The 14,468-nt window shown below is 46.4% G+C and overlaps 1 protein-coding gene across 4 annotated transcripts in view; it reads right to left on the bottom strand.

Moving 5' to 3' along the window:
- The window catches only part of GFOD1 (Gfo/Idh/MocA-like oxidoreductase domain containing 1), a 91,594-nt gene extending 77,383 nt beyond the window's left edge, over positions 1 to 14,211 (bottom strand). For 3 of the 4 annotated variants that reach the window (XR_012774346.1, XR_012774345.1, XM_075493845.1), the window contains exon 1: positions 13,540 to 14,211. Coding sequence is in view for 1 of the 4 variants with exons in the window: in XM_075493845.1 (XP_075349960.1) it covers positions 13,540 to 13,792 (253 nt within the window). In the remaining 3 variants the exon portion in view is untranslated. Of the gene's footprint in view, positions 1 to 12,768; positions 12,835 to 13,539 lie in introns of those variants that run through there. The other variant, XM_075493846.1, reaches the window with a different exon arrangement.
- Between the last annotated feature and the right edge of the window lie 257 nt (positions 14,212 to 14,468).

Raw genomic sequence — 14,468 nt, 5'->3', positions numbered from 1 at the left:
CCTACCAAAATGAACATTTGACTATAAACACCTTGTTTTGACTTAGGGCCCTGAATTTCCACTGTCTTGCACCCTGTGAAGCAATTTATAGTTGCTTGAACATTCAAAAGAAGAAACAAGACCCAAGATTGACAACTCATGGCATTTTGAATGAATTATTCTCCAGTTCCTTTAAATAAAGCATATAAGGCATATTGTTCCCCACACCACCCATGGTATTTTAATTAATATCCTAACTACTGGCCACATCAATCCATCTCTCATAGTCTTGTAATTACAGGTTTAGAGACTGGGACAGCACAGCTGCATTAAATCGGAACAGGGGCTCATGGTACACAGTTCTCCAATCAGAGCTACAGAGTCTATCTTAGTCTGAAGCTAATTTTCTGACTTCTTTCTCTGTGGCCATTTTTTTTTTTTTTTCAGGAAACTACACCCACTGTTTGCTGCGAGCAAACTGAAGTAGCACAATTACCCATAACTTTAATTTCCCTGATATTAGTTTCAGGCCCTAACAGGTTTTACAGTGCCAGGCGAGCCTGGGAATAAAAGGATAGAAAAAGATGGAAAGGAGAGACTGAAAAGGTAATCTTGTTACTAGACATACGTATTGTGTGAACAATACTCAATTGCAAATTCATATATTTTTATTTGCTGGCAGGACATGAAGAATATGATACTCTCAGTTTTTCCTGCATTAACAGTTGTAGCAACTTCACAAGCCCACTGTCGCAGCACAAGCCCATCTGAAGTTTGTTCCAGAGATTTTTGATACATAGAGGAAGAATATATACATATATTTACACTCATTACAATCATGAGAGTATAAAACCTTTATGATCTGCTTGGTTCCTACACTCAGAGTTCCCAGCTGTAAGCACCACACAATCCACACAGAATTTAGGCTAGCATACTTAGATCAGACAAGACAGTTATAAAAACCTAGAAATATCTGTCGTTCTTGCCCTGGTCCAGGGCTGCAGTGCAAACACCTGACAGTTCCAACCAGGAAACTTTATCAGTGTGGATACTATCTGCTAGAAGGACTCTGAAAGTATGCAGTCCTCTCAAATAGAGGGCCACAGCCATGTCCTCAGTACCTTGGTAAAATATACTCTTAAGCAGAAAAAAAAACCACCACACAACAAAAAACCCCAGTTTCTTATACTTCTATGCTATCAAGTTAACCTTACAGTGCAGGCACCTCCTGTACTGTTAACTCTTTGATGCATCCTTTTCAGTGAAAGGAGATGTGAGAGTAATTCCTCCCCAAAGTAAGCAAAAGCCTCAAAATCCACTCCTTGTTCATTATGCTGAAGAGCTCAGAAGGCCAGTTAATATCACACTTGTTACACTACATTTAAGACTCTTCAAGGGAACCTTTAATGATTCGCCAAAATCCAATTCAGCAGTTAGAGCATCACCCCACAAATTTCTTTTGAGCACCAAGCAAAGCAAATGTTTTCAAATACCCTGCCTATTTGCCGACTTGGTGAAACGCACTAAAATGCAGATGTAGCCAGAAAGGGAAAGATACCACACATGGTCCCGTACAGTGCAATTCCATCTAGCACAAATTCCTTACAAGCACGATTACGCTGAGACGGTACCCAACAGCTCCAGCAACTACCAGCACCCTACTCGCTTTCACCCAGGGCTCTCAGGTGATTCTGCCCAATGCAGGAGGCCCTAGGCAAGCAGTCTACAGCACTGAAAAAATAATGTCCAGTATCTTTCTACATTAAGTAGGAAGATATTTTTGATATTAAGTATCTTTCTACACTTGAGCACCTCCTAACAGCAGCTGCAAATCTGAACTTGCTCCCATCAGCTTAAGCCAATGCTCAAGGTTGTATTTGCAACCAACATTACTTATGTATACACTATTTTATGTCTTCCAACAAGGCAGTTGCTCTAGCCAGCACAGAAAGGCCTTGCTCATCTGCTAAAGAAAAGGGTTTCCCAGCATGCAGAGGGCCATAACATACACTAAAGACAAACTCCATACTTCATTAAAAACAAATACACAAGTCTCTCAGCTGCTGAGCCATCACTGCTCATAGCAAACTGGCTTAATAAGATTTTTGCAGCATCTGTTAAATAAAGCTCCAACACTGGAAAGATGATTACTTGCATTAATAACCCACAGAATATTCAGTGCCAGATACAATCCTCAAACTCGACACAGCCACGGATCACTCAATGCCAGCCACAAATCTTCCCCGGAGAAGGGAGTCCCTCCAACAGTCCTTGCAACTCCTTCACAAGCTGCCCCGTACACATTAAAAAGGGACACCATCAAGAGGAGCGTAGAGCTTATTTTCAACTGGGAATCAGGTTTCTCTGCACTGTCCCCACTCCTCTCTTCCCGCCCTGATTCTAGACCACCTGCACAACTATCTAGGGAAAAGCCTTGGCCAGAGTGACAGAGATCAGTCCTCTTCCAGCAGCTCAGACGCGTTTGTCATGATCACCGTCCACTCAACAGCGTTCAGCCACAGCGGGTCCCGCGGTGAAAGAGAAGAGCAGACAGAGGACCCGGTTTCCATCCCTGTCACCAGTTTCCCACACAAGCTTCAGCAAGTCTCTTAATCCCCCTGTGCTTCCCCACCCCCAATCTGTCATTTTGGGAGCCCTGAAAGATGAAACCAGCTTCAGGAAGGCAGGTAAATGCAATCTAATTAAAATACACAACCTACGTTACCGAGAATGAAAGCTCAGGACAGAAATCCTCAAGCCTACTCTCATCGTGCCACTCTTGCTTAGAGCAGATCGGCGTCTCAAACGCACACCAAGGGTATAATGCAACAATTTTGTCCCCACCTGACACGTAAGGGGTCAGGTCTCTCTGCACACAGATGGCAGCAGGTGTGGTCTCAGCAGCTGCTGAAACATCTGTGCACATCAGGCCTTGTGAAGAATCACCTTCGCCTATGTGAACAAATCTGTAGTTTCAAACAACAACCACCACAGTACCAACACAATTAAATTTATATGAAGAGCTGCGAGACAGCACTATAATCAAAGGCATAAATAAATCTGCTAGCTAGCATCAAATCGCACAAGCAAACAGATCAGCATTTATGAGATAGAAGTGAGACGGCTTGTGAACATAGACTTTCCTCATTTTAGGCATACAATGTGTCAAAGTATTTTTTCCTAACAGTTAGATGGCGGGGTTCAGTAAAAGTTATAGCCAGAATTACATTTCAGGTCCATGGTTCTCTCAAGCTATGCCAATAGTCATAGGCCTTGTCCAAATGTACTTTGGCTAGTTTAGCAAAGATGTCACCCCTGCAAACTGAGCACCTCATGACACAGATTTTTAAGCAGAAGTCTTCAGCAACATGAATAATGAGTCCCACCTGTTAATCAAGGATACAAAATTCAGGACACCTTCTTATGTATTTGGACAACACTGTATCTTGTTTCCACAAACTAGTCTCGGGGAGTGCTGCTCAGTGCTCTGGCCAAAAAAATGAGTCTTTATCAGGGGATCTCATACTGTTTAACCACGAAGCATCTTTCACAACACTAAATTGTTACGTTCCTTCAAAGCAAGCAGCAAGTCACAAAAACGTTCTGCAAGCTCCAACATGCTCATTTAGTGATAGACTTTTGTAGGCTATGGCTAACATTTCTAGGCACCTCTGCTCCAAATATTTTCCATCTTATTTTTTATTCCTGCAGACATGCTGCCGTAACATGTTATACAAGCACAACCGTATCGAGCTGTAGAATTGCACAGATGTAGCTAAATCTTTGGATTTTTTGGACAAACTGGTGCAAAAGCAGTTTGCAAGCAAATTCCTACTTACATGAATTATTACGCCTGACAAATATTCCCTGTAAGGAATCGAGGATTTTGCCTACAAGGAGACTACTGAAGTAAGCAAAGATTTGCAGAACTGTGTCCCAAGACTCTCACCAATCATCCTAAATTGACAGAGATGCCTTTGCTGAGAGGACACAGATCTGCAAGACCAGGCTCCTCTCCCTGTTGCGTGGCTAGTTTTTCTTTCGTGCCACATGTTCTCAGTAACATCACCATAAATCTCAACTATTTCCTTTGATCCAGTGGAGCTTTACTTGCATTTACAGTGGAGTAAGTGAGATCAGAATCCGAGCTTTTACATGCATCTTTCAGGCATGTTTCTGGAATTTATTTTAATGTGCATGAGCTCGACTGCAACTGTTCCAGATGTTCTCCAAGCTATTCTCTCTCCCTTTTCCTACCCCCACACGAAACAGTAATAGTTGCATTGTCTTTTATGGGCTGAGGAAGTGAAGGAAGGGGAGGGACTTCCAGGAATTTTTAATTTATATATTTTTCACCTTAATGTTTGGGGTTTTTTTAATTTTTATACATATATGGAACTATATGTAATGCATATGTATAGACACCAAGAGAAAGAATGCTAAGTGCTCAGTCTGTCCTTCAGTTTCACATTTTTAAGCAATGTTACTCCAGCTCAGAAAGGATAGCTACTATTTTATAGTTCTCTCTCCTTGCTTGACTCTATTTGGATTTTGAAAAGCTCTCTATATTAAGGCTTCTCATTAGCCATGTGAAGCCCAGTACCCTAGAGACAGTATTTAATTCAACCATGACCTCCCTTCTGGGCATTTCCTGGCAAAAAATGGCCAGATGGAAGAGCTAAAGACTGCCAAACATTCACTGCAAGGAAGTGCCAAAACAAGGGTCTTTATTGCTGATAAAAGCCATGGAAACATCAGAATGCAAAACAAAGTTGCTACCTTTTTTTTCACCCCCATCTGCTTCACTAAAGCTGTAACTGCTGCTGTGATGGAATTGAAGGCACTGGTTTTCACCCTGAGGTTAAACTCTGGCACAGTAGCAAATGCCAAAAGTAATTTTACTCCCTGTTTTAAATAATTATATTTATTCTTGTATTACTACCAACCAAGTTCCTCACACCATGTTCTGATTTTCTGTGCTCTTCACCATGCTCATACTTAGGAGTTAGGCCTGATAAATAAGAACTTTCATCACTAGGCCTGGCTGTGCTAAAACAAAGGATGCTATTATCTCCTTCCAAAGGAGAAGGGGGGTAAATTCTCATCCTCCACAATTCCCTAAAATTCCTATTACCCTGTGGGTCAGATTGCAGATCTGTGTATTAATAAGATCTGGTGTTTATGCTATCCTGGATGCCACTTCCACCATCTGGAAGTGCAGCTATAGGAGGCATCCACAGTGCTCAAGGATAATTATGCTTACACTTGCCAGGTGCATGAGTCTTGTCTGACATTGGTGTTCAGTGCTGGCTGTGCAGTGTAGCAAGGCCCAGCCTCCTCTGCTCTTCCCCACCATATTTTTAGCATAGCCAGCTCCTGAACAAGCACAGAAAAACTTTTTAGACCTTTTGGGGACTTTTGCTCAAAGGCCTCCAAACTCACAGTGACCCAAAAGCCGAACAGGATTCCTCCCAGTGCTCACAACAATAAACCACCTAAATTAATACATCAACCACCTTTACACAGAGTACAGCTGTACTAATACAACTAGAGCTGGACTACACTGGTAACATGGACACATTTATACCAGCTGAATGGTCTAAATGTATACGCAACAGGCAATTTATGCCTGCACAGGGGCAGGAATAACCGGTAACAAATACAGATGCCATAATGCTGGCAGAACAGCGTTCACGCCAGGAGTCACACCAGCTGGACTTCTAATGGCCACGCAGCAATTATTACATTAAAGAAATCATACCCCTTGCAGTCATAATTACACTGGTACAAAAATCTATGTGCAGACCAGGCCTTAAATCAATTTAGGGAACCTACACAAGGGATTGTTCCTGTTTAATTACACAGCCATTCAAATCAATTTGTTTAAATCAAGACTTAAGACCTGAAATAATTTTTTGTTACCTGCATGCACACTGACCTTGTAAATTAAGTTCCCAACTTTGACAGCTCACTTATGAACTGGGAGTTTATTATATGAATAATAAACAAAAAGCAGTAGGGTAAACACTTCTGCTTTGATGGTTTGAGGAAACCAGAACAATTCATGGCAACTCCGGATAACGCTGTGGCAAACTGATACTAACAGTGAAGGGTGTTGTTGGATTGCAGTGACCTGTGAAAAACACCAATCTTGGCCATCCTAGAAATTTAACTCCATTTTTATCCTCAGTGCTTTGCCACTGCTATTGCTAAATGGGCAAAATCTACTGCACATACAAAGAAAAGGACAGTAAGCTGTAATATGCTTCAACACAGTTTACCTAGTTCTCAAACAAAAGCAGACAGAACAACGTATTTAGCATCTTGCAGAGTTTTTACCCTGCCTCCATCCAGGGCTGTGCTCAACTATCCATGTCTGAGTCATACAGCAAATCTCTGTCATGTAGTGTCAATCTCAGGCATGAGAGGGCTTTAAGGGAAAAAAAAAAAAAAAAGAGAGAAAGAAAAGAGGCAACAGGGGGAAGCTTGAAATGCTAGTGATTTTATTTGCCCAACATACTTTCCTTTCTCCACATTTTTCTACACATTCTTCCTTAATTCCCATATTATTTAATCTTCTTCCAAAGCGTAGAACAACAGAAGCAGGACACAAGCCCTTCATCTGCAGAGCTCCCACTCAAAGTCCGTTGTTCTTTACCTACACTGAGCACTCAGCAGCACAAGTCCCAAAACCCAGCAACAAGGCAGAAAGTCACGGAGGGAAGGTCTGTTGAAGAGGGACCAGACAGGTCAGTACCACAGCAGGTGTTACGGTGGCCACTGCCTGTCAGAATGAAGTCACAAAGCTATGCAAAAAAAAAAGATGTGTTTTCCATGTTATAGGGCCCCAGCAGTCAGGGATGCAATAATTTACTCCAGAAGTTAAATAATTACAATACTTAGCCTGGGCACAGCTCTAACAGTATAAACACACCTTTTATCAGGACCTTCACTCCTCTTCTCATAGAAGAAAGCTATGCTACACATTTTCTGTTTGTATAACAGCATCCACAGCATAGTTGTGCCATTTTAACCAAAAAATAGTTGCACAAGGTGCTGTCTACATGATATCCACTCTACCAACTGTGCCAGCAAGAGAAATACAAAAGGTGATCCTCACTAGCACAGCCATGAGGCTAGACACACATGCCTACACCTTTCGCAGTAATGCAATAATGCCCGCTTTGTTCATGGGAGATGATTTTATTTCCAGCCCTTTCCTAGTTAACACCACATTAGTCAAATTTTCGTCAGTCACACCAGAAGCCAGACCTAAGAGAGCCACTTACCTCTTTCAGCCATTTTCAACACCAAATCAAGAGATTACGGCATTGCTAATGCCAGGGCGTCACTGTTAACACTGACAAGGATGCCCTGGAAGGACCTGTGCTGGAAATAGCACTAGTGTGCACTAGCCTCTGAACAGCTGAGTTTTTCCAGTACCATAGAGGGTAGGAAAAATAGCTGTATTTGCCACCATTGCCAACACCAATGTAAGACCAGAACAGTGCAAGAAGAACAGTGTTCAATGTGCAGTGAAACAGACAAAGGCTGTAAGGATTTGCCTACATAAAGCCTTAAAAAAAAAAAAAAGACAAAAGCATCTCTGACTTGTGTATTTAAAAAGACAGACAGATTTCTCATCAAAATATCACCACCTTGACTATGGGCTTTGCCTAACAAAGCGTGACAGATCAAACACTGGCAGTGGCCAGCACCGTTCTCGCTTCCTTCACTGCTCCTGCACCGAAGGTCCAAGCCCCTGGCAGCTGAGTGGATGGAAGGAGGGCGTCTGTGCTCCAGCATCACATTTTGCCGTTTAAATCACAGGGAGAAGCAGGGAGGCTGAGGGCTTGGGCACACATTTGTTTCAGCCAACTCACCTACAGGGCATGGTAACCTCTGACAGAGGATGGTTACTGCCTAAACTGAGAGCATTGCTACTTTCCATGCTGCTGTGGCCTCTGGTTGAGTGGGCACAGACCAGACCCGCAGCAGTCCTCAAGGGGTTCAGCCCATCCTGCTTCAGCTGCCCATGCTGGTCCAGAGACAGCAACACAGCAACTCATCTTTGCAGCCTTTTTGGGATCCCCAAGGCCCGGCACTCTGTTTTAAAATGGTATGGAGGAAACTGCAGCAACACAAACTGTCCCAACCAGCTACAGGATTGTAATGATGGTCTTCATGCCTAACACGGTTTAATCCAACTGCTTCAATCACAACTGGCTGTTCCTTAGTCTAGGCAAATTTCAGTGCATCATCACAGTATGAGCTCAGTGCCCCAGTATCCCAAGTCCAGTCCATACTGGGCTCCCAGCCTACACCACCACTGCAACAAAAGAACTAGCGGTTACTTTCAGACAGAAGAGGACAACTGGGGAAAATGAAAACATGCCTTTGATTTCAAGGCCAGAAAGGAAAGAAGGGGGGGGAGGAGGGGGGGAGGTGTCTGGGGTTTTTTTACTTTTATTTGTTTTTTAAACAGTACCTGAACAGTGCTCTTTACCTTAACTGTCTCAGAGGCCCAATCCCACAGTATCTCTGTAGGAGTTTTACAGGAATAACACTGGAATTAGAGGTCTACAGTACTGAGAGAAAAAGGTCAAGGGAAGAGCTAGGTGCCATTTTCTGTGGTATACCATCATCACTCAAGTAGGAAGAAGGCTTGCAGCCAGTTGCCAGCAGGCTCTTTGGACTGACTTTCTAATATGTGCAAAAAAAGGCATCGTAGCCTTTGCTAGCTCTGCCGATTAAAGACAGACAGCACTTCATCTGACTTTTTCTTTTGCAATAAGATGACCATAATTCACATTTAATATGCTGCAAAGTCATCTGCCTTGCAAGTACAAGAGCGTGTTCTACTGAAAGTCACTGCTGTTAGGTCAAATTTAAACTCAATATTGCAGGACAGATATTACATTGGTATTAATAATAAATAATCAAGATAATGTTTTCCCTTAATAGAGCATCTCATCCCAAAGGATCCTAACCACTTTATAAACTCTGGACCAAGTTCTATCCACTGCTACAACCCTGTAAACTCTGCCTGATTTGCATGGGTGCAGAGGAATGAAGAAATTAGAGATTGCATCAGATCCGTGAATTACTTCACTGCAGCTGATGTTCCTCCCACTTCAGGGGTCGATCCAGAGATACGTTGTCAGTGCTTTAACAAGAGGTTCTCACAAACATCTTCTGGACAGCAGGCCTGTACCACAAGCCTGTGCGATGCCCATGATTCCTGGGAACGGGTAGGAAGGTGAGGATCTGAGCAGTACTATTTATGTTTCTCTAAATAAAGATGCTCCCTCATGACCACAATCAAGTATAGAAGCAGCACTGGTCAGCAAACAAATTTAAGTGCTCCTTAAGAGGAACAACCTCTGGAGGGCTGGGGAAAGTCATTCTCTGTATAGTCCCAGGCAGAACAGGCTCCTACCATGTGCTACTACAATATAAACATTTTTAAAAGTAATACTCTGTAGACATGGTTGTGAACACGTGCAGTGAATATTCAGCACACAGTTCAGTGTTCTTAACTCAAGATTAAAGAGTAAGCAAAATCACTGTAAATAGAATTAAGGGTTACATCTCCAGAGACATGCTTTAAAAAACATCTGGCACTTGACTCTTCCCAAAAGCAAAACATTTGCTCCCCAGAAACATTTATGTGAACCTCAGGAATAAGTTATCTTTAGCCAAGCTGACCCGAGTCAAGCACCAACAGGACCAGATACTCAGAAATAGCTGTGACTTCCCCTTCAACTTAGAGACGAAACGTCATCAAGGACCTCTCAGCACTACCTGCAGTAAATCACTTCGTCTGACATGGCAGCTATTTAGTCACCCTTATTTAACACTAAGACTGTTTTCTATGCTTACCCAAATATTCAACCATTGATCCTTCTTGACCACCAAGCAGCAATTCAGTCGGGACATTAGTTTTGGATTATGCAAGCACCCAGCAGCCACAACTACAGGGAATGAGTACCAACCGGAATAAACAAAAGAGCCCCTAAGCAAGCGGGATAGACTGGAGGCAGGAAGGAGAAAGGGTCCATCAGCCCCATTTCGTAGAAGCGAACGGGGAATTTGATTCCTTTCACACAGAAGTGACAGAGGCCATCAGCGTACTTCACATAAAATGCCACAGGTTTTATTCATGCTTTTGGTCATCATCCAAACCAGCCTAGTTTCCAATTCTCTCTTGAACTTGGTCTGTTCCAGAGACTTGCCCATCGCTGGTCTAGCTCCTAAGAAAACTGCCGTACAGAGTCAGACCCAGCTCGGGATCCTGTTTCTAACAGAGATGAGCAACAGAGGCTTAGAGGAAAAGTTAACAGGTCAAGTTTAAAGCTGTATTTCTCCCATTTTCTCCCCTCCCCAGCTTCCAGGAAGCCACAGTTTGGGGACTTCCTCAGCTGGGGCGTGTATTCACACATTTGTGTTTTAATAGCGGTTGGCAGGCCACTGTGCCAAAAATATGTTTAAAGCAGCAATACATCTACACATCAGACGTACCAGTGAAAACAAAGCAGCCAAATTTTTCCCATTGCATGGTCCGAGTTAAACACAGCTGCAGGGACACCTGTTTCACCCCACCTTCATCTCCAGAGTCCGCATCAGAAATAGGCCAGAGTGGATTTGAACGCACTGAAAATTCACAGTGTAAACACAGTTCTAGACAGGCGACGGAAACACTGCCAACTGCTTCCCCAAGCTTTTACTGTTTAATAATGAAACCTCCCCAAATGAAAACAGAGCTTTGGGCAACAAGCCAATTTAAAAATAAAATACAGGTACAAAAGAAAAGTTGGTCCCTGTCTCTTCCCAGGCCAGATATGCCTCCCCTCATATGGAAGCCAGACCTGAGTGTATTAACGAATAACCCACACCTTTCTCAACCTCTTCTGCTGCAATGCAGGGCATCATGTTTAGTCCTCCTGAAGCCTCCATCTATGATTAAAACCTCCGGTATCCCTGTCTATGTATTATTGCTAGCTGCTGCATAACATTTTTTGTGCGAAATCTCAAGAGGGAAAAAAAAAAAGTCATGTTGAAAAAAGAAAAAAAGGTAAGACCCACATCCTTTCCTTAACATATTAAGGAGTATCTTTCCAGCTTCTGACTTCCTCAATCTATACAACATTGCCCCTGCTTACCAGAGGCTTTTGAAACCCCCACTTGATGAATGCAACTGCACTCCTCCCCTCAAAACAAAAATTCAATGATTAAGGCAAAATAATCACTCCCGGGCACAGCAGTTCCCACGCCACAAAGCACAAGCAGGACCAGCAGAAGGAGCTGCCAGCAGGGAGGTATTCCTCTCAGCAGTTCAGGAACCACTGCTCTAGCCCCATGTTTGCACCTGTATGAGCACGCAAGAACTTTCATTGTTATAGATCCAATTCCTGAATTAAAAAAAAAAAAGCCACCACACAAAGCAAAACCAACCACCAAACAGTAAAAGTTTGACTCTGAAATAACTGGGGAAAGAGTTATTTACAATCCAGAAGATACTTCTGTAAATAATAATGCTTTAAGTAACACACTAAACAAAAAATTATCACCTTGCAACATGTTTAATCCCTACTTAATGACCATTCCATGTGTTTTCGCACATGTTTTACTACCACTGCAACAAGCAACTAACATTGGGGAATGGGAGGAAACCAAATTAACTAGAGGTGAAAGGGAACTGCGAATGGTACTGTACCAATGAATAGGGAGAAAACACCTTTTTTTTTCTCCCCAGTCTGTTGCTAGCAGATTGCATCAGCAAGTTATCAGTAACATCTCAGCTACACCAATTCTCAGCATCATTCATAAATTCAGCACATGTTCAGGAACAGATTTTTTTTTTTCCTTCTTTAACTGCAAATATTCAGAGAGCGCCAAAGCATAACATTACTTTAAGCCCTCCAGAAAAATCACACTAATTGTGTTTCTTTGTTATTTCAGAAATTTTGTTCTTGTACCAGATGTCCGCCGTCTGCCTGAAACCTCATGGGACTCCACCTCCAGGAGCACCAGCAAGCTGGGGCGCTTCCAAAAGCAACACCTGCAGGAAAGTGTGTAACAGGAAAACTGAGACCATTGTCACCGAATTCACGTGTGTCAAACGTGAAACCTTGTTACCTTGATACTGTCTTTTATTCACACTTTGTGGCACACGTATTTCTACATTACAAATCCCTTGGCACATCATTCTGGCAAGCAAGTCAGGCTTCTGGTGCAAGTATTGTATCTTGAAGAAGTCAAAAGTATATTATAAAAGACAAACAAATTCTCTGACTCAAAGACAAGCATTTCCAAGTACAGAAAGTAACACTGAGCAAGGTTTCCAGACAAATGCCTACACTATACTTAAGGTTTTTTAGGTACTGCCTTAATTCCCTTAATTGCTTAATTTTAAAGGCTGAAAACACTAACTGGGTGCAATACTAGCAGCATTTGAATGGTAACCAATTCTAATGAGTAGGCTAGTAGCAATGTAACGCTACGACATGCCACACACATTTATGAGGCTGAAAGCGATAGCAATCAGCCTACATAGCTGCAGCCCCAGAGCCAAACCAGCCACCCTGACTTGTTAACCTCAACGCGCTCTGCAACAAAGATGACTCACAGCATTTTCCTCTCACTTTTACCCTTTCCCACCTATATCCGTAGGGACAAATAAAGACTTCTTTACTCCGGAGGGTACTCCCACTAGAATCCATCAGAAAACAAGTGTTTAAGGACCAGAGATCAGGAAGCTGAAAGAGCGGAGCCCAGACTTACGCTCACCTAAGAGAAAGCGAGATGCGGCCCATTTCTGCGCGCCTGAAACCAGAGAAGCTTACAACCGTGCATGCCTACTTTCTCAGTCCCTCCTTCCCTTTGTACGTGATCTTAATTAAGCCTCGGGTGTAAAAACGTTTCCTCTGCTGTCACCGTTTCCTGCCTCCCTCTCCGGTCTGCAGCTGGTGGCCGGGGCCGGGGCCAGAGCCGGCACCCCCCGCCCCCGAGCAGGCTGGGTGCCCCCAGCGCGGGAGCGATCCCCAGCTCCCCGCTCCCCTGCCAGGCGCCTATGGAAACCGCCCGCCAAAGGCGGGCAGGGTGATTATTTTCTCCTTTTACCCTGACTTTCTCCTTTTTACCGTCACAAGGATGACACCTGCTCCCTCCTCCCACTCCCTCCCCCGCTGCCTGGGCTGGGTGTCGGGGCCGGCCCTGCCCAGGCTTGCCCGAGCATCCCGGAGGGGCGGCTGCCCGCTGCCCAGGGACCACACCGGCGGGCACCGGGGATGCAGGATGTCACACCGGGCTGCCGCAGCGCCATCCCCCGCCGCCCCGCCGGCGCTCGGCCTGCTACAGCGGGGAGCGCCGGGCACCCGCGGCTCGGCCAGCCCCGCTCCAAATGAAGGGGGAAGGGGAAAGGGGGAAGGGGGAAGGGAGAAGGGGGGGAAAAAAAAAAAAGGCAGAGGGAAAACTCCGCGCCGAGGTGGGGCTTCGCTTCATTCAGCCCGAGGCGAGCGCGAAGCCCGAGCCCGGAGCGGGGCCGCCCCCCCCACTCACCCAGGGTCTTGACGGCGACCTGCCGGGTGAGCGGCGGCGGCAAGTTGACGCAGACCAAGTCGACGTCCTGGTGCAGCAGCACCTCGTCGATGCGGCTGGTGTAGAAGGGGACGCTCATCTCCTTGGCCAGCTCCTCCGCCTCCTCGGGCGTGCGGCCCCACAGCGCCTTCACGGCGAAGCCCTCCGCCTTCAGCAGCGGCACGATCACCCGCGCCGTCAGGCCGGTGCCGAACACCCCCACCCCGGGCAGCATGGCGGCGGCGGCGGCGAGGGGCGAGGCGAGGCGGGCGGCACGGCACGGCGAGGCGCTCCCTCCTTCCCTCAGCGCCGGCCGGGGCGGGTGGAAGCGGCCGCCGGGCGGGCGGGAGAAGGAGGCAGCCCCCGCTGGCTGCTGCTGCTGCTGCTGCCGCCGCCGCCGGGGCCGGGACCAGCCGCCCCCCGCCTCAGCAGCGCCGCGGCCGCCGGCTGCCCTGCCATGCCCGCACCATCACACACGCCTCCGCGGAGGCGCCGGCGCTGCCCTCCCTTAACGGACGGAGCGGGGGGCGGGCGGGGATAACCGCCCTCCCCCGGCGGAGGCGGCCAACAAGTGCGGGGGGCGGGGGGGCGCGGCGCGGAGCTCAGCGCCGCTCCTCTGCCATCTTCGCCGCGGGCGCCCGCTCGCCGCGGGGAGGGCGGGGCCTCGCTGCCACCTCCCGGGTGTTCCTGCACCGCCCGCCCCGCCCCCGCCGCGCCATTGGCCGCCGCCCGCCCCGGCCCCGCCCCGGGCCCGGGTCCGGGCCCGGCGGGCGGCGCTGCGGGGCGCCCCCTGGGAGGCGGCGGGCGCCGCCTCGCCCGCCCCGGCGGCGGCGGCCCGGTGTACCCGGGCTGGGGGGCGGCTCCCGCGGCAGCCCTCGCCCCGCAGGTGCTGGTTTCCTGGCGGCCTGGCG

This window comes from Mycteria americana, chromosome 2 (assembly GCF_035582795.1).
Source record: "Mycteria americana isolate JAX WOST 10 ecotype Jacksonville Zoo and Gardens chromosome 2, USCA_MyAme_1.0, whole genome shotgun sequence".
In the NCBI taxonomy this organism is placed as follows: domain Eukaryota; kingdom Metazoa; phylum Chordata; class Aves; order Ciconiiformes; family Ciconiidae; genus Mycteria; species Mycteria americana.
This window is presented reverse-complemented; position numbering and strand designations above follow the sequence as displayed.